Source organism: Apostichopus japonicus, chromosome 15 (assembly GCF_037975245.1).
Source record: "Apostichopus japonicus isolate 1M-3 chromosome 15, ASM3797524v1, whole genome shotgun sequence".
NCBI lineage: Eukaryota > Metazoa > Echinodermata > Holothuroidea > Aspidochirotida > Stichopodidae > Apostichopus > Apostichopus japonicus.
The window spans coordinates 22,743,367-22,769,296 of record NC_092575.1 but is presented as its reverse complement, the minus strand read 5'-3'; the positions used below and the strand labels follow the sequence as shown (position 1 = coordinate 22,769,296).

The 25,930-nt window shown below is 35.9% G+C and overlaps 2 protein-coding genes and 1 long non-coding RNA gene across 3 annotated transcripts in view; 2 read left to right on the top strand and 1 right to left on the bottom strand.

Annotated features, from left to right (window-relative positions):
* LOC139980655 (uncharacterized) overlaps window positions 1–3,627 on the top strand; it is a 137,270-nt gene extending 133,643 nt beyond the window's left edge. The window contains exon 2 of the long non-coding RNA XR_011797626.1: window positions 2,746–3,627. This is a non-coding gene — a long non-coding RNA (uncharacterized lncRNA). The remainder of the gene's footprint in view (window positions 1–2,745) is intronic.
* LOC139980653 (uncharacterized) lies at window positions 1,260–10,219 on the bottom strand. The gene is made up of 5 exons (XM_071992461.1): window positions 9,436–10,219; window positions 7,899–8,105; window positions 7,434–7,554; window positions 6,168–6,263; window positions 1,260–4,409 (listed from the first exon to the last, which is right to left on the bottom strand). Exons 1-5 carry the CDS (start codon window positions 9,436–9,438, stop codon window positions 4,240–4,242), a joined length of 597 nt encoding a protein of 198 aa, XP_071848562.1. The 5' UTR covers window positions 9,439–10,219; the 3' UTR covers window positions 1,260–4,239.
* Window positions 10,220–10,425: 206 nt separating this feature from the next.
* Window positions 10,426–24,485, top strand: LOC139980652 (uncharacterized). The gene is made up of 5 exons (XM_071992460.1): window positions 10,426–10,771; window positions 15,707–15,874; window positions 16,718–16,838; window positions 18,103–18,303; window positions 19,483–24,485. Exons 2-5 carry the CDS (start codon window positions 15,728–15,730, stop codon window positions 19,737–19,739), a joined length of 726 nt encoding a protein of 241 aa, XP_071848561.1. The 5' UTR covers window positions 10,426–10,771; window positions 15,707–15,727; the 3' UTR covers window positions 19,740–24,485.
* The last annotated feature ends 1,445 nt before the right edge of the window (window positions 24,486–25,930 follow it).

Below are 25,930 nucleotides of genomic sequence, written 5' to 3'. Positions count from 1 at the left end.
GCCCTTCTCCACAATCAGCCCTGCTCCACAATCGGCACCGCTCAACACTCAGCCCAGCTCAACACTCAGCCTTGCTCCACAATCAGCCCTGCTTCATAATCAGCCTGCTCCACAATCAGCCCAACACAACACTCAGCCCCGCTCCACAATCAGCCCCACTCCACAATCAGCCCTGCTCCATCAGCCCAGCTCAACACTCAGCCCTGCTCCACAATCAGCCCTACTCCACAATCAGCCCCACTCCACAATCAGCCCCGCTCCACAATCAGCCCTACTTCACAATCAGCCCTGCTCCACCATCAGCCCAGCTCCACAATTGGCCCTGCTCCACAATCAGCCCTGCTCAACACTCAGCCCCCCCCCCCCCTCCACAATCAGCCACCATGCTCAACCACATTACCCTTTTATACCGTAGCATTTCCCATCCCTACTTTTTATGAAATGAATGGTCATGGGGGCATGACCACAAAATTGGGGTTTCTGTGCCACACATCCTGGATAAACTTTGACAGGTGGTGAGACATTTCACATTGAATCAAGGGAGCAAATCTACAACAAACATAACTCCAAACTGTCAAACAAATTCCTTTGCAAATTAATGAAAAAGGCACTTGTACTTGCAAAAGAGGAAAAATGGGTTGGCCTTACTTTCATTAACCATTTAGGGGCACCTATTTATGAAAGGTTTTAATGTATTTATAAAAGGGTTAAGTTTCAAGTCTGCCACCCATGTTAGTATAGTATTTAAGCCATACTACATGCCTTGTTAAACAAGCACTGGAAATAAATCTTGGGTTGGTAACTGGATGATAACTGCTTGAACTGTTAATTCTTCAAAATTGAGGTATTTTCAACAAAACTTGGCAATTCTCTACAACTTCCTTTGCAAATCTGCAACAATGCTTCTAAGCATAAGTTTCCCAAAGATCAAAACAGTCGCATGAAATTACTGATGTAATATAAATCTAAACAGCAATTTCATACATAAAATCGAGTGGTTTTTCAATCCAGCAGCAGTTGTATTGTTCCTAAAGACTAGAGGTATTGTAGGTAAATGCTATGCTAAGATCACCCTGCCATAAGGATGTGTATCAAGATGCGAGGAGGTGGGGGGGGGGGGGAGGAGGTTCTTGTCACTTTCGAAACTTTGCATTTTGTTCAGTGAATAAAAAATTGATCACCAGATAAAAGGAAGATAATTTACAATTTATTGCTTATACTTAATAATAAAAGAGTTTGGAAAAATCAAGGAAAACGGGTTAACTTTCTCAACATATATTTTTTTACATATTTACTAAGTGAATCATGGTTACAGAGAATAAATGGAATAATGTTAAGCCAAAAGTGGAAAAAAGTGGAAAGGTAGAAATTTAGTTTATAATTATTTTACATGAATTACTAAGCTGGTGAATGAAATCAATTTCCCTGAGAAAATTAACCAATTTCATCTGTTCTTTCATCGACCCTAAGTGCTTTTGCAGTAGATAATGTTTAGTGTCAGTACACGGTTAAGCTTAATATGACAGTTTAAAGGCTTACACAATACTTTGTACGTTCCTGCAGAATAAATGATCTATATTAATGCTGATATTTGAAGAAGAAGAAGAAAACAAGGGGGGGGGACAGCGTTAATATGACAATTTTAAAATACATAAAAATAGTTTCGGCAAGATTGTATTTCAGTTAGACATTTCTTTGTCAGCAGAGAAAAGTAAATTCTATAAAATAAGGCAAACTGATTTTCCAAAGTGTTTACGAGATTCTTCGTTATAACCGAAAGTTAACGTTGCAATAAATCCACAGTCATTGTTCATATTCTTCCTACCGAAAATTCCTCAAATCTTTGTTAAACGTCGTCGTTAAAAATTGCATCTTGTAATCTAAATACGTGATCTGTGTTCTACAAACTAGAATTCAATACACCTAGAAAGGATTTGTTTTATTCTGAGGTACTTTGGGTTCCAACCCTGTGTCATCCAAAAGTTCTCTCTTCTCATAAAGGGATATATTCCAGGCAATGTGAGAACTTACATGCAAAAGGGGTAAAAAATAGAATGTTATTTGTATACCTCATTCATCATCTCTCGATACGGTTTCACGAATGTTAACTACTTTTTACCGATAAAAACTGTCCTTACAACAGACAGGGAACAGGATCTATGGATCATAGTAGGAGGTCTGTTATGTCATCATGACACATTATATTTAGACTTTCATGTGGACACGTATAATGTACATAGGCCTATATACTGATTTTGGTCATTTCAATGAAATATGACTTTGGGAACATATCTTAATCACAATGTGCTATTAATGCAAATGTACATATTCTAATTTTAATGTAGGCTATAATTATATGCAAAGATTCATGCCCGTTTATGTAGAAGTGTTTGGCCAATTGCTTGGGGCTATTTCTGCCACAGGGACCGCACTCTCAGTATAAAGCCTATATACGCATATATATGCCTATATGTGGCAATTGAAGTGCATACTGAAAAATAAACTGATAGGCTAACATATAGGAACCCAAACAATAGCTAGCACAGAAATATGTGGAGTGTTAGCTCATTGGTTAACGCCGGTGCCTTTCAATCATAAGGTCCCGAGTTTGAGTCACTCCCAGATAAATGTATGTCGTCCAGTTACAGAGTTGTTGACAATTGACAATTCATAATCATGGACGTTAAATATGAATGTAAGAGACTGACTTCCGTCAGCTTGCAGCTTTGATATTAAGCCAATGAGGCTTCTTCGCAAGTTCCTGCTTGCAGGAGGATCTAAAATACATACATACATACACGCATACATACACGCATACATACATAATATTGTCTGTATAGATTTGGAATGTTTTGCTTGAAGGGAGTGATAATTATTTGGGGGGGAATATCATCACTATGCAACAAAATATGCATATTGATTTCTACTGCATAAAGTTAACAACAACAAAAAAGGAAAACTTTTCAGCTCAATTGCCATGATGATTTATCACTTAACTTATTGATAGAATTTCACCATCTATTTAATAATTTGTATCTCCACGGTAGAATATGGTTTGACCCTACTGATGCAAAACATTTCCAGTAACTGACGAGAAGTTTCAGCCCCCGATATATCCCTTTAAATTTAGCTTTGCACAAAGGTTTGACCGTTTCAAGACCTTTACAAAAAGTACTGAGTAATATATTAGCTGCACTTAAATTTGCAAACGATCAAACCGAGGCACGGTTCTAGACTTCTTCACCATATAATTCATTAGCGAGAGATTAATAACTATATTCAATTATAAAATAAAACTGCCAGAAAAAAAAAAAAATCTTATTACTTCACATCAAATGAAAATTGCCACATATTTGAACTTTTTTCATCATTTCTTTGGCATGATTTGAATTATTTAATAAAATTTTACTATCGATAAATATTGAAAATTTTAACAGATCATTTACAAACAGCTGCTTGAAAGAGTTTTGAAACATTGAATTTCTCTAGGCAGTGTTCTATTGATAAAAAATAATGGACAAGGACCATATACTGTTTTCTATTTATGTGCCTTCATTCTTCTTTTATGAAAGATGGCTGCTATTTCTTATACCACCCCACCTGCCTCTCCTCCACACCCCTCCCCCCCCCCAAAAAGAAAAAGTAATCTGAAAACGCTACCTAATTGCTGCGGCAAATATTTAAAAGCACAAGAACGAAACAAGTCAAAGGAACATTTATGAGAGCTTATTTCATGTCTAAGTTTAAAGTCTCACATAAATTAGAAATTCAGTAATGCCAACTGTATGCAGCCAGCAGTGTAAACTACCTTCATCATATACACTGCACAGATCTTAATACCTATTAACTGTACACAACACAACCACACTCATGGGGGGTGGGGGGGGTCTGTTATAGCCTTTATTTGTCTACGGTCAACAGTGGTAGTGTAATATTGTGAATGGCATACATAGCAGTCTATAAGACCATGAGCTGTTTCTCTTATAAAACGGTATGGTTCCTGTGTACAAACATCGGTTGTACGGTAATTTGACCAGTTTACATAGCATTCTGCTAGCTACTGTACAAGGTATATATGAAACCCTGCCCTACACAGACATTCTTGGTTTTCTGCAGCAACTAAGAATATTGGGGGGGGTGAAGGGGGAGGGGGGGTTGTAAACCGTCACGTGAAATGAAAGAACGTTAACGTGTTTCCTTTCTGCTTAACTTGAGAGATGTCTGATATAACCGATCAATCTATAGCTTATATTTACGCCGCTGGCTGTCGACCAGGTAACACCAGACTCTGCTGTATGGATGTACGTATTGTGTCTCTTGGCCAGTCTTATCTATCATCGTCCTGTTCTCGTTGGCCCATTTAAAAATACTGCCCTCTAAATTGTAAATGTCAAGCCCAGCATCTCCACCTGTTGAGGAAAAAAAATATACATTTTAAAGATTTAGTTTTGATTCCATTTTCTCTTCCAACAAGTAAGGGGGGTAACAATCCCTACTGCAGTGGCAGAGTTGTACTTTGCTCTTCACTTATTTCAAGTTTGACTGTTTGTCCATTTATTAAACCACCTGCGCTATAGTCCAGTGGATTAAAGGTGGTGGGCATTAGTAACAATAAAACCTCGCAGCTGGGAAGTTGTAAGTTTCAGCCCTGTCCGGCTCAAATTAGTTGGGTTTTGCGTTTAAGAGATATGGTTTTTCCAAACGTGAACAATCAAATCCAAAATGAGCATAAAACTGTAAATTGGATAACCCACCCGGAGGTAGAGGGTTTTGTATTCTCTCACATTGCAATATGTGGCTGCATAGCTTCATAAAATAACTCTCCCTACAGGTCGATATCATTAACCCTCCTAATCACCAACCATTACTAACTAAAATCGCACATTAATCACTGAGCACACAGAAAACAGATAACACAGGATTTCCATTATTTCCTTTTCCCATTCAGCTCTCAAAATCACCAACCATTAATGAGTGTCATTGCACTTTGAAGCAGCACTGAGCACAAAGGAACCAGATAGGAAGCAAGGTTATAGGATAGATTACATCAATTGCTGATACCACTGCCATCCTACCCCACCCCCCCCCACCCCCTCTCCACCTTCCTCCCAGACATAATTATCCCTCAACTGTTGTTCCCCTACCTCCCATTCTGTACATAAGATACATTTGTCCTGCCTCTATTAGTATACTTATGAAATAATCTTGATATCCCCCTAAATTTGCTAGAAAGGATTAAAATTGTCACTGGTGGTTTTGACCTTTACACACAGTATCTAACATGCATTGTTCTCTTTTCACCCTTCCTTTGCACCCTGCATATAATTTGGGATGGGTATAAACCTCTTTAAGAAAGAAAACTCCTTTAGGAAGCTAATATATATGAGAGAAATGGGCAAATAAAGATCAGCTTATAGAAGCCATTTTGAGTAGTGAGGCCCACAAGGTAAGGAAGCAACAATGGTGTTAAATGGATATTTAAGGGAGTCCCATGTCCTTTATTTTGACGAAAGTGAAATTATGGCTAAAAAAAATTATGGCTTAAAAAAATTATGACAAGTTGATTGCTCACAGAACACAATTTAAACATTGAGCAAACCGCAGGACCATTCTGCATTTTTGACATCACACTATTTGTCATACAGCAATGTGTTTCTGGTTTACAATTTGACTTCAGAATGTCTTCGCTCCTACTTTTGTGAATCGTTCGTTCAAGCTCAAAGCAAACATCGGTTAAAACAACAACGGATATTTCTTAATTAATGATGTGCCAGATGAGCTATTAAGAGTTCTTACATGGGCAACTATATAGGGAGTAAGGAGCATTGCTTGCTGGTACTAAAAATCCATTTGAGTGACTGCCTTGGCAATGTACTCTATGATACTATGTCACCACTATACAGACTCTGTAATATACTGCTTGCATAGAATGCAGGACTTTCTAGGTTCAGTTTGTACATTAAATGCTGTAAATTACTTTGTACAAGCTCTGCTTTTCTTACACCAGGTCCTCCATCCTCCTCTCCTTCTTCTGTTTAGAAATCTTAAATCTTTCGGTTTCTCAACTTTTGGGCATGTTATCTGTTTGTAAACAATTTACAACTTGTCAATCTTTCTTACTACAAATCTTGACAAAGCTGCAATTCACAGCTTTCAAAGACACTTACCTTCTTTCTCCAAGAATTCTTCAAGTCTGGTGGCCAAGATAGATGCACGATAGCCGACGGAGCAGTACATAACGACTTGAACTCTCTTGTCTGGCTCTGAAATAAAATTATTTTCAGTGAACAGTTATAAAGTTAAAAACTCCATTCTCCATTTTCTTTTCAAACAAGTTTAGAAATGAGACGGCCATTGTTTGCATGACAGACCTCCTTCACTTTGTGTGAGCCAAAACATGAATACATAGAAATAAACATCAAAGCTGGAAGGATGACTTGAGGCACAATACAATGTAGACTGTTTATAAAGCGCTGCTATCAGTTCAGGTTGCAATCCAATACCACTTTTTGAGAAATGATCTTTTAAACATCTAAGCTTCATTAATAAAAGTGGCTGAACTTTTTAGTTTAACAAACAGCCTATTAGATCAGCTCCTCAGATGCAACACAAAAGACATTGGGAAATATCATAGTTTCAATGGCCTGAAATGACATGTAATACAATGTGTTGTAATTTCTCAAGGATATATGGTTTTGAATAACATCCATTGATGCTCAGCTGTTTATACGAAGATGAAAGAACATGTTTTGATTGAGTAATGAGAATCTATAAAGAATAGATTAACAGTAAGATTTTAGCAGCTGCACTAAGGAGCAGTTTTACAATAATACAATTACGATAATATCTCTTATTTAAAAGTGTTGCTGTTAAAATTTCTATAGCATTTTTGGTTCTCAAGGTATTCTACTTTAAAATATGCTATATTAATATTGTATATTAATATAGCATATCTTAAAGGAGAATATCTTGAGAACCAAAACAGCTACAGAAACTCTAAACAGCTACAGAAACTCTAAACAGCAACATGTTTTCTCTCTTGTCTTGGACTATGGATGACAATTCAAGAGTAGTCTTGTGACAAGACATTATTTGAGGAACAATCTTATTAGTGAAGTTACAAGGCTTTAGACTTGCAATTAATATTAAAGCTATGTACGTATTTATTAGACACAAAGTATACTGTTTGTAATTACCAATGCAGAAAAGTCGACAAATCTGAATCAGCCAGGCACAATTCTATAAATTTAAATTTTGATTGTATGTTATAATTTTGATGGTATGCTATGATTTTGATCAATGTTATGATCAATGAAGGTATATCAATCTTTACTAACAATAAGGAGGTGAGGGAGGAGACAGAGGGGTGGCCGGGGGGGTTAGGGGTCTTTATGGTGGTTTGCATGAGGATAGCTAGTAGAGATCAAAGATACCTGAAGATTGGGCTACTTCATTTATCAGCTGCAATAACTTCTTCATGTCTTGTTCCTCTGGGTCGACTCTGCGAGCCGATGGAATAAAGCTAATCTGGTATTCCTTCTCAGGTCTGACATCCTATGTAATGACACAAAAAGAAAGATTAATAGTTCATGAAATGCTGTTTCATTTCTGTATTCTCAGCAGCCTGGTAGCTAGGCGAGGGCTGCTATCAAAATGGGTGGTCCAATTAATATCAGCACGAATGGATTAAAATATATCTACATGTATACATTACAAACAATAATTTAAGTTCGCATGAACTAATTATATTTCGATACAAAACTGTTGGTTGTGGTGCTGTCACTTAATGCTACACTGTCCCTCAACTGTCATGAAGGATTCAAAAGATTTATTGGCAATACATGGTCAAAACTTACGACTTCTGCTATGGAGCAACTCGATACAAACATTTGACTCACAAGTAGAGCAAGTTTAGGACTTTGAGGTGGTTGTTGTTCACTCTTGCTATCGCCTCCTGCTGTGGCAGCCATCTTGGATGATGTTGAAGCTATTGTATTCTTCAGCCATTGATTCAACGTCTCTGTGTCAATGTTCTTTACCTTTGGAAACTGCTTCTTAACAACGTTGATAATCATACCCATACCCCGCGGAACGGAGGAGGAAGCCTGTTCGTACCAACAACAAAAAATAATAGATAACATAGGATCAATCATGGAGTTTTAACCTTTAGGGTTACCAGCTAAACAAGCAAGAGGGCCAATCTGAAAAAGGTAATATAGTACCTTTATTTAATAATTAAGGCCTACATCCCACACATCAAAAAAAAGTAGTCTTGCCCATGAAGTTTGTCAATTATGTTCCTGTTTTTTTATATAATTTTCACTTTGCAGTCAGCTGAACTGAACAGATGTGAGGATCACTTTGATACAAAGGATTGCTAAATAAATTTCAAGGAGATGTGAGGGTGTACTCAAGAAACAGCAGCCCTGGCTGTAGTTCTAAAGTGGCATGGGGGGTGGGTTATGAGTAGGAGGAAGAAGTTAGAAGTACAAGAAATATCTGGCAATGCTCTGCATCTTCTCGTTGGAATTACACCAGGCTCCCACAAGGGCCTTTTCCCCTTGGTGGTGTAACTCCACACGCTCAGCTAACTACAGTGCACTCGCAAAAAAAAGCTTCACTTGCAAGCAACGGAAAGTTAACTTTTTCAGTGCGCGGCACGCGGTTTGGGGCGAGTATTCAATGCCTTTAAATCCCCATTGTGCATTCAATAAGACACACAATAACTAAGATATCCCTAACTTTACAATCGTAAAATTGTACTATTGTGTAGTAAATAATCACACAACCAAGCCAAAGTACTTTTTTCCTAAAGTTTTACCCCTTCGCAGAGGTGCATCCAAACAAATCTCTGCGATTGGGACAAAATGTTTGCACAAAAGTAAATCATCATAATTGTGTGATTATGCCCCTTCTCTGTGGAACAGCCTTCCAGAACATGCGAAACACAGTCCATCTCTTGCTTCTTTTAAATGTGTCAAGACTCTTCTGATAAAAACTATTTAATGAATTGTTCACTGTTGCCCATATTTGCTTGCATTTTTGTCTTGTACTATGTTTACTGTTTTGCTGTAGCACTGCACTGTTTGTGTCACTGCGCCATTGCCATCTTTTTGACGGACACCGGCGAATTATAAATGTCCATTATTATTATTTATTACAGAATTGCACAAAAAAAATCTTTACACCATCAAGATCAATGCATAAATAGTTGAACTACTGTAACCTGCAACGCTGTGCTAGGCCTAAATTGGGCTTACTTAGTAACACAATGTATGATAGTAAAATAACCGTAACGTAACCTAGGACTAACACTCAGTAACTGAGTATTAGGCCTAGGTTACGTTTCGGTTAGGCTAGCCTATGATCGTAATTACGAAAAGTTATTCATGAAGGTTTAGTATTTATATAACATCATTTGTCTATGTTACTTGCCATGGTTAATCTTTTGTTGTTTGCTACAAATGTACTTTTGTTGGTAGGTGTGTTGATAGGATTGGCTTAGCAGTGGGTGACATCCCGTCTACCAGAGAATCCTCGTTGAGTAGTCGATGCTGTGTAGTAACCGAGCTTGAGAAGCATTATTACTAGAAATAGCATTACACGATGTAAGTTGACCAGTGCTAGTTCCGTAGTTCGTAGAGGAGGATTTGTCGGTTTTTTGAAGTATTATAATAATTATAATGCAATGTTCTGTGTTAATGTATACATATAACTTTATTATTCATGCTTTAAATGTCAAAAAATTGACGCATCATGGTTATCGGTTGTATCTTCCCCTCAGATGACTGATGTATAGTAGGATGGTGACTTCGAAGTTCGGCCACTTAAGACTTAAAACACCCCAAAACTAAATCTTCTGGTATAAATCATTTGAAAATATACTTCATATGGTGGGAGAATTTTGTTATAGTACGATACACGGCCAAACTTTCTTTCCTGCAAACTGTTTTCACGTTGTTTTCCAAGAAGATTCTTCGTGATTGTGGAACTGGTATTTCTTGCTAGAGTATTGCGAAGTTCGGACACGCAACCCACAGTGTGGCGCTGGTAAAAATTGGTGGCGCTGTTGCTCTTTCAGTAATTATAACAGACTTCATAGATCTTCGTCATTTTATTGACAAATATGTAAGTAATTTCTTGCACACGGGTCATTTTGGAGAGAAAATAACTGTAGCTTCGTACTTTTTGGTGAAATTTTGCTCTTCCTGTAGGTTTTCATGGTGAAAATCGTGTATTTCTTAGGGTGCCCGAACTTCGCAGTATGGCGAACTTCACAATACTGACTTATACTGATGTACTATTAGTTAGGAGTATAAAATGTTGGGGAACTCCCCACTTGAAGCTCCTCCCGGACTACATCCTACAGTTATGGTCATGTATCTGTCCTAAGTATACAGCAGTTTGATGTAGAAAAAAAGTAGAAATATTTCTGGCATGTCCTTGTATATTATTTTTTAATACCGTCAAGTTTCAGTTTAATTGTCTATTTCTTAGAATAACAGTATATAATATCATACAATTACAGTATGAGCTTTTGAACGTTCGAGTGGGTTACACGGTATATGCTTCAAAGTTCCATGTAAGCCTACGATTCATTGTCGCGCAATTGCAACTGATACAAGTAATTAGTATGATACACTGCAGTTTCCCACACATTCACATGCGTTCAACAGCCGGATAGGTACGCTGGCACAGGATCGAGACGCCCTAAACAAAGACAGTTACCGTGCTACAATACAAACTAGAACTATTTACCAAGTGCGCCCAGGTAAGATAAGCTTACATTTTCCGCATCCTCGTGTTATTATAAGTTTATAGATATTTTGACTGTTTTCCTTCGAAGTCTTGATCGCTCTTAGGCTGTAGCCTAAGCAAGACCTAACCGTTGGTCAGAGTTGGTAGTAGCCTAGACTAGGCCTAGAATAAACAGGCTACAGCAGTACAGCACCCACGAAAACTTACGTTGGTTCAAAGTTAAATTGGACTTGGCAAAAGCGTCTAGGGATCAAGTCTCGCTCGTTCTCAAAACAATTACTGTTTTAGAATCATCTCAAAGTCAAAAACACTCCTCTTTTAATACTGGTTGAATATACAGACCGTCGACGAGCAGGAAAAGATCCACGCCAAGTTATATTAATAAGCTATTTTATACAATTATAAGCCAATTCTTATTGTACATGATTCCAACTATTAAAAATAAAATATTCGGAGGTAATCTTTAGCCCTTGGCATGTGAAAAACATATTTTATAGGACAAGATAACCTGGACTAAGTCAAACAATTACTACAAGATTGCCATGCACATGGCTTGTGCTTGTGTGGCATTTGGGTATATACAACTTAGTTTTTAGTTGTCTTCAAAATTACAGTATGTAATGTGAGTGTACTTAAAGCTAGCTCAGAAGTTAGGTGAAATTTTAATTGTTAATGTAACTTAATAGTAGTGCCACAGTACCAAACATACAGTAGCGAACACCTAAGAACGCAATTTCTAAAATTTCAATGTATTCATCTGCCAATATTTAGCCAATCAAACAGCACCGTTCAGGAAGATTTGGCCACGTTTGCCTGCATGACAGTTGTAATGTCAATTGTGACAAATATCCATGAAAAATGCAAGTGCAAATAACAGGCTAGCAGAATGTTTTTCGCTTGAGGTAGCTTGCATTAATTTGAACTGTTTGTTGATTTTGGATAAGATGGGAAAAAATTTTCTTGGTGGTAAAATAATAATAATATAGTACTTGTATAGCGCGTTCATCAGCAACGCTGCTCGAAGCGCTTTACAGGAATTGAAACAATTAATATACAGGACACATTTAAAATACAGGAAACATTCAAAAGCAAATAGTAGAAAAATATCGCCTAAAAGGTATATACCATAAAACTTTTAAAAGGATAGAAAAATACATTAAAGCTATGGTGATCCAAAATACTGTACAGTTCAAACATCAAAGGCAATTCTAAAATAATATGTTTTCAGCGATGTTTTAAAAATGGCAAGGCTTGCGCAGGTACGTACTGAATTCGGCAAGGCATTCCATAGCTTGTGCGCACATACTGAAAATACCTTGTCCCCAGTTTTTTTTTCTTTTTTTTCTAAAGAAACAAGTACAGCCTCCCCTAGCTTGCAACTTGATTATATTTCAGAGAAGTTATAAACCTCCCTAGATATGTCATAAATTAACAATTTTTGTGCACATTTTGCATCACTTGGTACTCTTTCCCTTTAAAAATGTTGTCCATCTAGGTTAATGTTCAATATAGATAACCATTGATGTGGCTTTGATATGGATGCAAATAGAGAAAAACAAAAATGACGTGCTCTTTCAAGGGACGAAATAGTTTTAACTCTCAGTTCATTAAAACTACCATTTCCTTGTACTTCAGTCCCATTTCCTCTCCCCAAGCACTGTATTTTAATTTAATATATTTATTACTTTGTGCAGCTCTATAACTTTATTGTTATAACGTTTGTATGTCAGTGCTTTTATTTCTTTTCATCATTGATTTGCCACATGGTCAATTCGGAACACGTGTATTGGTAATTTTTGATAAGTTAGCCAGTTTCAATGGTACTACAATAAAACCTTTGTGAAAGGTGTCAGTTAATTGGTTTATTGATACAGACTGGTTTGCTCCATAAAGATATATATTTTATCTTACACAGCTGGGCATTTCCTGTATTGATTTTGTAATGTGGAGTAGTTTCAAAAGTTTCAGTGATGCTTTTAAATTACAAAACACACTACTCCATATTTTTTCCAATCGTAGGTAAGCCATCAACACAATTATGGCACCCGTTTTTATGTAGGTATTAATGATTGCTTCAGATTTAGAAATTTATATTTCTAGTTCTCATTACTGTTTAATCTTACTTGGAGTAACTATGTCAGCCACTTGAATTTCAGTTGGTACTGTACTGTACTTTGCAAGTTTAGGCTTATCCATATTTATGTACACTAGTATTACATGTTACAAAGCTACACATTGTCACAATGGAAAATGTTGCCAAATTCTTTTAATGCATTTCTGTGGTGCTTTATTATATAAACAACTAATGCCTTTTTTTCTGTTCCATTTCTATTAAATTGTCTATTCCCAAAATGTAAATTCCAGACAAATTTATAACTGGGTAGTAAGTTAGTATAAACCTAAAAATGTACAGAGAAGAAAAAAAGCAAGACAAATATTTATACAAGACAAATATAAAGACTGGAAATAACTTTTTCAGCCGCTCGAATTTCAGTTGGTACTGTACTGCAGTTGCAAAGTTAGGCTTATGCACTAAAGATGTATGTTACAAAGCTACACATTGTCACTGTAACAGTAAATATTGTCAAATTCTTATAATGCATAATACCGTGGTGCTTTATTATATACTGTACATATACTAACTGATGCAAATTATTCAGCTCTGTATTTTAAGTTGGTACTGTACTGCAGTTGCAAAGTTAGGCTTATGCACGAAAGATGTATGTTACAAAGCTACACATTGTCACTGTAACAGTAAATATTGTCAAATTCTTATAATGCATAATACCGTGGTGCTTTATTATATACTGTACATATACTAACTGATGCAAATTATTCAGCTCTGTATTTTAAGTTGGTACTGTACTGCAGTTGCAAGGTTAGGCTTATCCACGAGAGTATTACATATGTTACAAAGCTACACATTGTCACTGTTAGGGCAAATATTGTCAAATTCTTATAATGCATAATACTGTGGTGCTTTATTTATATACTGTACATATACAACTGATCATGCAAATTATACAGCTCTGTATATTCTGTGTATTTTCTGTTCGATCGTTTAAATTCCCAAAGTGTAAATTCCAGACATATTTCTAATCAGATAGTAAAAAAGTACAATGCACAGAGAAAAGAGAAAGAAAAATCAAGACAAATATTCTCAGAAAGTTAGAAATGTTTTAAGTAGTCTCAGTTTCAGTTGATTGTCAATGAGGGTCGACTAGGGTATACAAGAGTCGACGACTCGACAAGCCCTTCAGAGCAGTACAAGGACTGAACAATGGTACTTTAACAATATAACGACGACTGTATAGCAACAAAATAGCAGTGCTTAACAGAGCAGTACCAGGACTGAACAATGGTACTTAAACAATAACAACTGCTGTATAGCAATAAAATAGCAGTGCTAACAGAGCAGTACCAGGACAGAACGTAGTACTTTAACAATATAACAACTGCTGTAGCAACAAGATAGCAGTGCTTAACAGAGCAGAACCAGGACTGAACAATGGTACTTTAACAATTTAACAACTACCATAGCCAATAGCAACAAAATATTAGCAGTGCTAAAAGATGACATTTAAACCACATTGTAAATGTAGAAGTCATGCAGAAAATGATACCAGCAAGTAACTAAATAACAGCACTTAGAACCATAAGGAATACTGTATGTGAGTTATCTACGGTATTAAAAGGGTGTCATTATTTGGTCACAGAATTTACATGATTTCTTAAATTAACGTTTAGATTGGAAAAGAGTAGTCTAGTAAAAAGACAACAAAATTGAAAAAGAAATAATGTTAAAAAGTGTTACTATTTAAGGAAAAGGAATATAGTAAAGGTATTAAACAACAGAAGAAGGATGAAAACAATATTTGAATATTATTTAGTTTAAAATATGGGAGGGGGGGGGGGATATATCTTTTTTCCTTCTTTTTTTTGAAGAATAATTTTCCAAAAACTTGACATACTGTATATATATATATATATAATTGAATGTTTTCGTTTTTTGTGTTTTCTTTACTTTATTCTTTTTATTTATCCTTGTAATATTGCCTGAAATATAAGATCAGAATGAAGGGGATCCTTGATACTATTATACTCGTTCGTGCATGTAGGCTTCTCTCTCTTAGGATACAAGTTTTGCTGTTAAAATGCTATAAAACAATATCATATTTAATTAACTCTCTTGGTGACAGCCACTACGTGCAGAATAATGAAGTTCTAATGATGTATGGTATGGAGAAACTACATGTGCAGTAAATGTGCATTAACCTACCAAGATATCAAAAGTACCAGCACAAATCATCACATGTTGTTTGCTCATTGTATTCACAGTACTAAATAAATTAAACATTGTATCGGTATTATACATGTATGATCTCACCCCATAACTTCTTGTACATACTGTATCTATAGATTGATGTTAATGTGCAACAGAAAATTGAAACGTGTATCTAGGCTATAATGGTACGAAAACCAAGAAATTTTCTTTCCGTACTACTCTATTTCGGGGAATGATTTATCCTGTACCGCATGGCAAAATGCTATAAACAAAATGTAAAAATTGCTACTGTAGATACAAGTTTTAAAGATCATGTGTACATAGTAGTTTTTGTCCACAGGAATCATATTATTTCATATTGAGACAAATTTCACAGCCTTCAAAACTGTTGCATAAAATGTGAGCACTAAATCATTAAATTATTAAGATGATTAAGATTTGTTAAGATATTACAGTCGAATGCTGGTTTGGACAATATATTTCTCATAACTGATGACTAAAGCCTTCTCAGTGTTCTGCCTTGTAGTCTGCCCCCCAGTGGTATTGTGTTGTCATCTGTGAATACCTAGTGTTAAGTTAGATAAGTTTCGAACACAATATACAGTTGTTTCTTAAAAAGCATCTTTATACAGTCTTTCAATTGTTTGTATTTTTACCCACCAGCCTTCAATTCCTGTCTAAAAGATGGTAGCCCGAATATTTAAGTATGCTATTCTGATAGCCCTTGTAGCTATCCTGATCTATTTCCTGACTCAAGAGGAAAACCAGAACACCATGAGAGATGCATTGCAAGATGTCACACGTACCGACGCTTGGAAAACATTCAAAAAGGTAAAAAATGACTGATATTATTTCAAAGCAGCCCTTACCCAAGAACAACAAAGTTTCATGAATGTTCAAACAGCTGGTGCATGTGAGAATGTGAAAATGTGGGGTTTTACCATTGTGTACAGAGGTACAGTAGCAGAGAAATGAGTTGGTTCAGTCATTGGATTGGTTGATCTGGAAGGAGACACACATGAGCAATTGTCAGGAAGCTGTTTAATTGGAATGCAGTATAGACTAGTAGTTCAATGTCACCAATCTTATGCTAGATCTACATAAATTAGTGCATATGCTAAGGGAAGATATGTAAGTATCATCAATTATAAAGACCAATACTGAATTTTGAGAGTCAGATTAAATTTATGAATATTTAACTTGCTCATTAACCTGATCACTTAGTGGGAAATTCTAGAAGAGTATTTTGATCCAATCATCCAATATAATGCAATCTTTATATTTTGAGAAATGTAGGGTTGGTTTGGGTAGAACTGATGACTGGTACCATCTTTAATAATAACATAATTGGGTAATAAAGAGTAACCCTGTTGAAAGATTAATGAAACTTAGAATAAATGCAATTAAATTTTGCCCGGTTGTTGATAATTTATGCAACTGTTCAAACACTGGAGTTTGTGGTATGGAATGAAAAGAGGATCCATATGAATATTGTCAGAAATTATGAACTTGCGGATTACACCCTCAAATCAAAGCCACATGTCCCACTGCCCCTCAAAGTTTTCCACACCCCTTACTACTCCCTCTTCCACTTTCCCCTCCCCTTTCTGCTGTGATGTGTATTTAATCTGTATTTATACTTCATTAGTCAAGGTTCCTCTTCATTTAATACAGACCTGGCAAAAGTCGTACAAGAAGACACAGCAACTGTTTACCAACGCTCAGAATGGGAAGTTATCGGTGGAAATCGGTACTTCCCTGGACGCCTCAAGTCGCTCATTCCTGGGAGTTGGATGTAAGTGTTTTGTTACAACTTCATATCCATTGCTTTCATTGTTTTGACCTCTTGTTTGTTGCGAGTCAGTGGACATATGGTAAAAATTCCTATTTACTTCGCAATCACATTGGAAACCACAAAGTTCTGTATTCTGAAGGTGACAGTGCTTTCTAGTCGATTATAACGCTGAATGTGGACATAAAATGATCAAGTCCTTAAAAGACTTTTATGGATCTGTTTATCCAGTGTTAGCCTGTCCATTGAAGCTCTATCAGAAATACTAAAGTAGCGTGTACTAGATTATAGTAGATTATATGCGTAAATTGTACCAAAAGGACTTTGACGTGTGCAATCAGGTGGATTAAAGTTAGATTTCTCATTTGACTCATATTGTGTGATTCCTTGCCGAAGGCAGAAGGAATCAATTTGATGGTGATGCCGTGTGTATGGGTGTTTGTGTATGTGACACTATCTCGTAACGCTGAAACTCCGAAGGGCAAGTGGGATACATTTCATATTTGGTATGCAGGTTCTCCTTAGATAAATCTGGTTTAGGATTGTTGTTGTTATTGGTCAGCAAGGGTCAAAGTGTAAAACCCTTAAAAGCACTGTATGTTGATGGATAAGTTTGTTTTCAAATCGAGGCTTCCAATTTGCTTCAAGTCAAAGGTTGTTTAAGGCTAGCAGAATCCAATCCCTGACAACCTTTCTTCTTAGTTAGGGATGTGGTCATGCTCATGTTGTAAAAATGCATTTTACCCGCCACTCTAAAATCGTCTCTTTTTAACCATTCTCAATTTCTGGGAGGATTATGTTGGAATATGGGAACCTTCGCAAAGTTACTTTTCTAAACTTCCAGTAATTTTCTTTGTGCTTAGAAGGTGAGAAAATGCTGCTGAACACCTTCAGCCCACATTGCTATATGCAAATTAGGCTAACTTAGATTCCTAGATCTAGGTTTAACAGTTGACCTCTGTTTGAAAGACTAAGGGCTTTCTCGAGATTACTATGTGTTGTAATATCAATGGACCATACGAACAAAGTAGTTTCCATGGCAACGTAGATATTTAATGTTAACATTTGAGAACCCTCAAGATTACCTGATGTAGTATCATGAATACGATCAAAGATATTTCTAGTTATTCATTTCTTTTCCTTTCCTTTCCCTTTTCTTTTCTTCTTTATTTGTCTTCAATAAAATATTTATATATATTTTATTCTTGGACTAATGATGACTTCAACTTATCTGAATAACAACTGCTCTAATTTTGTCTCCTAATAGTGGCAGATTTACAAGGACACCTCAAAGGGCTTGATAGCGGAACAGCTGGCACCATTCTGCTCACCGTATGGCTGCTTCTCGGCTATTTCCTCTACAAAGTAACGTCGACAGGGACCTCATTCTTCGTAATGTCAATCCTGTTGCTAGCGCATTCGATATACGGACAGACGTGGTGTTTATATCAACTCTGTATAGTTGCTGGTAAGTGCTCAAGACCTCCTCGATGTCAGACACACGGTAGGGAGGCCGTATGACTACATCTTGAAAACATTGAATCTATTACTGGTATCATGATCTGTGTACGGTTACCAGTTCAAACTGCTTATTTGCAGATTAGAATTACAAGATTTAAAATTTGAAATATTAGACTTGTCTCATATAACTAGTTCATATCAAGTTTATTCTGCAATATGTTATAGTTCATTGGGTATTGATCCCCACATTACTGTATGCTAGAAATATCATCAGTGGGTCACAAGAAGTTATTGTTTTTAATATCCCAGTTTTAAGGTAACACATACAGAGCTTGTCTTCTACCAACAAGCAAAAGCTGTGTTGTCTGATCAAATTTCTGGGCAAAATAGGATGTCCAGTAGCATCCAGTTTTGATCTTTTTTGAAGTTTGCAAGCAATGTCAACATGCTTACATTTGTGATCATTGTGGATCACCTTAAAACATTCATGGTGGGGGGGGAAGGGTAGGGGTGGGGATAGGATAGAGATGCTCAGCACAATCAATGTTCAGTTACATATGTATATATCAGTCTGTGCAACGTTTCAAATTTTAAGCAGCTAACTCAACATACATGCTAAAGAGTTTCTAGTGATTCGTTCACTTACAATAGATCAAGGAAATGTTTGTTTGCTGCACAGGAAATAACTCCTCCCATATTCTATCATTTTTCCTTCCACAACAGTAAAGAAGAAAAATGTGACATTTTTGAAAAGTGATTTTAATTTTTTTTTCCTTTTTATTCTCAATATTGTTCTTTAATAGAATAATGCCCAAATTGATTTGAATCAAAACCAAAATTTGTCCAAAATTTCCAAACACGCCTACCACTAAAGGGTACGGACACCATTAGTATGCAAGAAGTGTGCTAATGAATATTGGCTCTCCCTTCCTCTATACTGAATTCATATACAGGGTGACTCATCATCAGGGATGAGCCAGGGGTAAACAATAAATCACAGAACTTTGCTAAATTGTGGTATAGGCTCCAGTTTGCGTATGCTACAGTGTGTTAGGAGAATAGTTTTTTGTCACCAAGGTAGAAAAGAAATCTCTGATATTCCGCGAATTCGCGGATAAAGCTCATGCCTGCATCATATGTGTTACAACATTACAAACAGGTCTCCTCTCTGTCTTTATTCCACCAGGCATCGTAATGTACTTTGTCTCTCTCGTATCGGGTAACGCGGTGCTAGCGGCGATTCTGGTCGTCATCGTCTACACGATCAGCACCTTGGTCTTTTTCGTGAGTCGACCCGAAAGTAACATATACATCCTGGAAGAGAAATTAGACCACTACGGCTACCGCACCATGCAGATGGAACAAAGGTTATCATCCATAGACAAAAAATTGGACAGAATCTTCAAGAAGAAGAAAACTCATTCATCGAGCGGCGACGAGTGAGGAGGGAGTATGGCCTCCCTGCCCTACCCCATCCCCTCCCCACCCCTCCCTCGTTCTCTGCCTTGAACGGAGGAGCTAGTAATGTTCCACTGGGTACCATATATTGCTGCATCATAACATCTGTTTTACAACATAATTTCTCTGTAAATCATCATATTTGGACATGACTAAACTAGAAGCACCCCACCGTTTATGGAAAAACAGATTTCCGTTGTATCTTTGTGTAGTAAAGGGTTCATTCAGCAGGTATAAATGTATTCTACAGGAGTGCAATTGGTAGGGTCCCATATAGGGTAACCTTAAACGACCCGAAGAAAGGTGGACCAGTTGCTGGAGCCAGGGCGTGGTGTCTTGGTTGAGTGGTTCCACATCCCCCTTTGAGGGACAAAATTGATTGTTTTATGGGTACCTAGTTGATGTGAATGGGGGTAGGCAAATTCCAAATAGAAAAGTGCTATGTGACGTAAGATTTGAATTGTTCAAAGACCCTTACAAGCTCTTTTAGTGGATAAGCAGTTTGCTAACAGTTTTTGTTTTATTTTGGTTGAAAGACTCTACAATCTATCTCTCTGTACTCAAATTGGAGTAGCTTGATGGCCAAATCACAGTCAAGAAAATTTTACCACTATATCTTATGTAGAAAAAGTATCACAAAGTCCAGATTTTATTCTTAAGATTTTGTAAATCCATTCATGTAGGATAGGGAAGAACAGAGACATGTCCAGGGGAATCCTGAAGTAAAAAAAAAAAAAATTGATTTAAATCAAAAGTTTTAATTTTACATTCAAAAGAAATAATTTCAACAGGTAAATAAGTGCCAGCATTCTCAAATCTTTCACAGGATAAGAATACAGGAAGTTGTAGATTACAGTATATATATACAACGTAATTCTAAATTTTGGTTCTATCTAACAGTGATATCTCAAGATTTATCACACAGTTGAGGACTTCAGTTTCAATAAATTTATCAAATTAATTATAGTTAATTTTCAAAGTTACACAAGTTTAATACTATTTTGGGACTGTTCTTTTCACCAAAACTAATGCTTTCAAGTATTAAAAACCTGGTTTTGAATATGTCACACTTCATAGGATGAAAACAAATATTTAAAAATCGATTTAAATCGAATAAATTTGATTTAAATAAAAAATTAAAAGTCTGATTTATTTGTGTTCTTTGAAAAAAATATGTCAAGGTCTGAGGGTTAAAAAGTAAAAAAAAAGAATAATGTGGGGATTTTAACAGTGTTATGTATTGGGCGTTGGGAAGGAGTCGTTTCTAAATGTTTCCTATTCAACAAAAAATGGGTTGAAGTGTTTCTTATACTACAGGTCCATTCATTCATCTCTTCCTCCTCTTGTTCCCATCATTCTTTGGTTCTTTTTTTCCTCATTTTTAAAAGAGGCAGAGTGTCGTGAGTCGAATCGGAGCAAATGTCTCCGGTCACACTTGAATTCAGCCGTTCCGCATACCTCCCATTTGCAACACTCAGTCTGTTTTCACACGGTACAAATGAATGGTTATACCACCCACCTTGTTTGGCATTTTCATAAACTACGATTTCTCTTCAAGGATGTATGAAAATGTGCATATTGTTGGGTTCCGTTAAATTTTTTATTTCTTTTCTTTATTTTTGTCATGTTTTGTGGCAGTAAGAACTCGGAAGCTTTTGCTGTTGCTGGTAGTCGCTGAAACCAGTTTGAAGTAGTAATCAGTATTTTGATTTCAACTTCAAGAATTATGTTAAAAAATTGCACTTAACCATAACCACCACCCCCTCCCCCCTGCTTGTTACCCAAAGCCCACCCATAACCTAACTACACCCCTAACCTCACCTTACCTCTAGCCTAAGCTTACCCTTCCTGCTTACAATGATACTATTAAGCAAAACCTCTTTCTGTATTACAAAAGTACACACAAACTCGAAATAAGTTGACTGTTAAAGAAATCTCAGTGGAGACATAAGAATTTGGTTTTATACTGTTCATTTTTGTTTGGACCCCTAAAATTAAGGAAAAAAGGAGCTTTATTCCATAATTTTGCTTACATGGAATGTGTCAGACTAACATGCAAGCTATCATTGTCTTGTCTTTTTTTTTTGCAATAGCCAACCTGACAAGCAATGCAGGAATACTACCCTGTCATTCGACATTGAAATTGTAGCCCTGATTCGTGCCGTTGGGTAGCCTAAATAGATGTGAGCTACATCTCTCTGTATATATCCAAATACTACATCTGATTGACCTAATTAGTTAACGTTTCTTTGTTTGTTATGTAGAGAAAGTCACTATGTAGACTTGTAAGACACAGAAATGTGATAGAAATCAGATAAGAACAAAAAACACCTTCAGGGCATTCTAAGGTGTTGAAACACCTTGAATGTGTGCTACAGAAAAACAAGCAGTGTGTCAGTCTGATAGTAAAGTAAGTCTGTAGAGAAACATGAAAAGCAGCTGCAGCCAAATAGTTCATGACTCCACTTTGCTGGAAAAGAAACCTTGTCACAGACGGGTGAACTATATACAAGAGCTTCCCCCTGTCCCCCTCCCATGTGTGTGTATGATAAAAGTGCCCAAGTGGACCTTTGACCAATGATAACACAGGTACTATGTGTAACTATTCTGATTAGTCCTTTACACAGGACTATCAAACTATGATAATGCTTAAAATTGTTGAGGCGGTCCCTTTAACATATCTTATGTACTTTGTGAACGGCAAAGGGTTCACCATGCATAGCAAGAACTTTAAGACACTATTTGCTTTGGTAAAAGTGATTAGGTCTCCATTTTCTCATTGCAACAGTGTTCCAGTTTGTCCTTCTTCTTGTACAACCAAACTTTATAATTGTCTGAGCTACTAAAGTTATCCCTTTGTCCAGCATGACCTAATACCCAAGGTTCCTTCTTCCCACTGACAATTCACCTATGTTTTACTCAAGACGTATGTTACCATTCTCTGACCTATTTGGTAATGAATCAAATGTTACTTCTTTGACTGTTGTCAACCTTAAATTTCAAGGAAATGTTCAGCTCTAGTGCAATTCAGCCAAAAACCATCCCCCATCTTTGCTCAATAGCACCAAGTTCAAGTTTTTATTTCTTTAAAGTTTCTTGACGACCAGGAGAAAGGATAATATTATGTTACAGATGTGCTATTGTGAACTATAAAAACACCTCGTTGTAGATGTGCTTGCGGTTCTTACATTTGTTCTCATTTTGAAGTCTGCTGGACACTAATTTGTTTTCTTTGTGTTTTACTCTGTGTTTTACTTTGTGTAATAAATCACTTGTTGCTTCCATCCAGCACTGCTGGTTGACAAAAAGTTAGTTGGATTTGGTAGTCACGGTTTAGTTTAGCACTAGACTTGTGATAGCTTGTTTTATACGCCTTTCTAGCCCAAAATTTTTCTGGCAATTTACAAATTTGGTTTGTACTTTTGAAGTCTGCTTTCTGTGTCTCTTACACTGATGGAGGATATGAAAATCATTTCAATTTATTTCAAAGCTTGTCAGCACTTTGGTCAGAAGTTTCCTTAAAAATATGAACTTATTAAAAGTTAGAGGAAAAAAAAAAGGGTAAGTAGCTATAAACAAATTGCTTTTCAAATTTTCCAAAATTTGGCTGTCACATGTACGTCAACATTGTTTACTATCGGTTACTAAGAAACACATTGGAACGATGATTTTACAAAAATCTGGAAAATTATACGATATTTGAAATGGGAAATATTTCAGGTTTATCAATCAGGTGCTTTTATAAATGAGATGAAGGTGTCAAATGAAAAACTTTTTCTTTTCATGAGAAGAAAATATTGCTGTAAAAAGGAAAATAGAACAAACAATTTTATAGTCCAAGCTTCTTTTCTGCGTTTCCTAGCGGTGTGACACTGACCAAAATATCTGTTCCAATTTGGTCATCTTCCAGAGCCTTATTCGGAGTCGGTTTCTTGATTTTATTTCATGAAAGTTTCACGATTTTTTTTAACCTTATATTGGACTGTAAAATAAAGACTATTCTGTAAAAGGGAATTTGTTAATTTAGAATTAAGTTGGAATGTGAAGTTAGAGTGAAAAAAAAAAAAAAATGCATCACTTGCTGGTTCCAAAATTCTGTGAAAGCTGCCTTGTTCAGTTTTGTTTCGTCAGAAAAAATTATGAAATTATAATATTTTCATTAAATGAAGAATATCATGCATGCAATACAGATATTCCAAAACTTAAAAAATAAATTTCAAAACTAAGGCAGCCTGATTTTCAATTTGCCACGCCCTCCTAATTTTACACTTTCACCTACATATGCTTTACGCAGAATGTAAAGCAGTTTGTTCGACAAATTTTCTCTTTTATTAAAATTGAATAACGATTCATTTTAACAAACTTCTTAAAACATAAATTTCAAAACTAAGGCAGCCTGATTTTCAATTTGCCACGCCCTCCTAATTTTACACTTTCACCTACATATGCTTTACGCAGAATGTAAAGCAGTTTGTTCGACAAATTTTCTCTTTTAATAAAATTGTCTAACGGTTCATTTTAACGAACTTTGTAATAACTTTGTGAACATTTAGCCAGGAAAACTGTAATCGTTTGTAATGTACAGTCAAAACAGTTAATTTTTTCAAGAATTTAATATTGCTCAATTCTTTTGTCCTCCCCTTACCTGTGGTGTAATTTAATATGTATATCATCGTTGGTTTAAACTAATTAACCGGCATTATTATATTGAAATGTTTCCAAAGGAAATAATACACTTGAGTGCGACAAAATTATGGCATTGAAATAAAATACTGAAATTACCAGACTTTAACAGATATTAATTTAATGAGAAGAATTAATTGTGTATTTTGTCCAATATAATCTTCAAATTTCCTTCACCCCTTTCTTACCTGTATAATCAAGTATCTAATTAATGCAGAACCAATCATTATTACTAATTAGCACTGTTACCCACAAACCCTAGTCATGCAGTTTTTCTTTAATTTTTAAATAGTTGATTTGTACAAAATCAAGTGGATCAAAATCTGGTATCGTTGCTTGTTTTTTTTTTAAATTATTGTTATTAAAATCAGACATGTCATATTTAATGTATACAGTGTAAAATGACAACTTCTAACTCTCATAGAGACCTACATCAACAATCAACCTGTTTGTGATAATAAATTTTCCAATTTTGCTAGAAGTTTATAGGACATATACGCAAATGTATGTGCATTTTCTCCCCTAGAAAAAGTAAAACTAAAAATAGTAAAGACTGCATGTGGATTTCACTCTGTAAAAGCAGGAAAAAGTCACCAACCGTATTCCTCTACGAAACATTATGGATTAATGTTTGTGACTATATGCTGCAAGTTTTGGCTTTCGTATGCCCTTAGCACTTTAGCAACTAGACTTAACATTTCAGGAAGCTGGTGATTTATGTTAATGTTCATTATTTTTTGTGTGTGTCTCCGTTCAACAAGTACCACACATGTAAAAACCATTGTGTCCTTTAATGATGAAATGTTACAGTAGCTAGCTGTGTTAACTCAATGTAAGGTTTTGGTGTTACTGTTCTCGCAATCCTGATGTGCCCTATGTCTTGTATGTTAAGTATTTTACTTTAGTTACAAGTCTTATGCAGCAGCATAGAATAGTTGTACCCTATTGTTTTTGTGTTAGGTTCTTACTTTAAGCTTAAACCACCCTAATTTTTTTTTTTTGGGGGGGGGGGGGTTTATGCAAGTGTTTCTTACCATCCTTACTTTCACAAATGATCTAGCTGCACTACAGTTAGATTGTCTTTGTGTCAAACTGAATACAACCGTTATGCACTATAGGAAGGTTGTTTCTTGTATTTATACTATAATGAATACAACCCCTATGCACTATAGTAAGGTGGTTTTATGGGTTACGTGTTATACATTGTCTAACTGAATACACCGTTGTGCAATATGCTAGAGTTATTTTGTGTGTTTCATGTTTAGTTATCTTACTAAACTAAGTCACATGGTCTCTTATATTCATTGAATACAACCCTTTTGCAATATATGCGAAAGTTGCATGTTTTCATTTTATATGTCAGAGTACAATTCTTGTTTTATGTTTATTCTATCCATGTAATTGAATACAACCCCTATGCAGTATCGTAAGGTACTGTTTGCGTTTCATGTTATAAAATGCCTAACAGAGTACAATTCTTTTGCAACATGCTA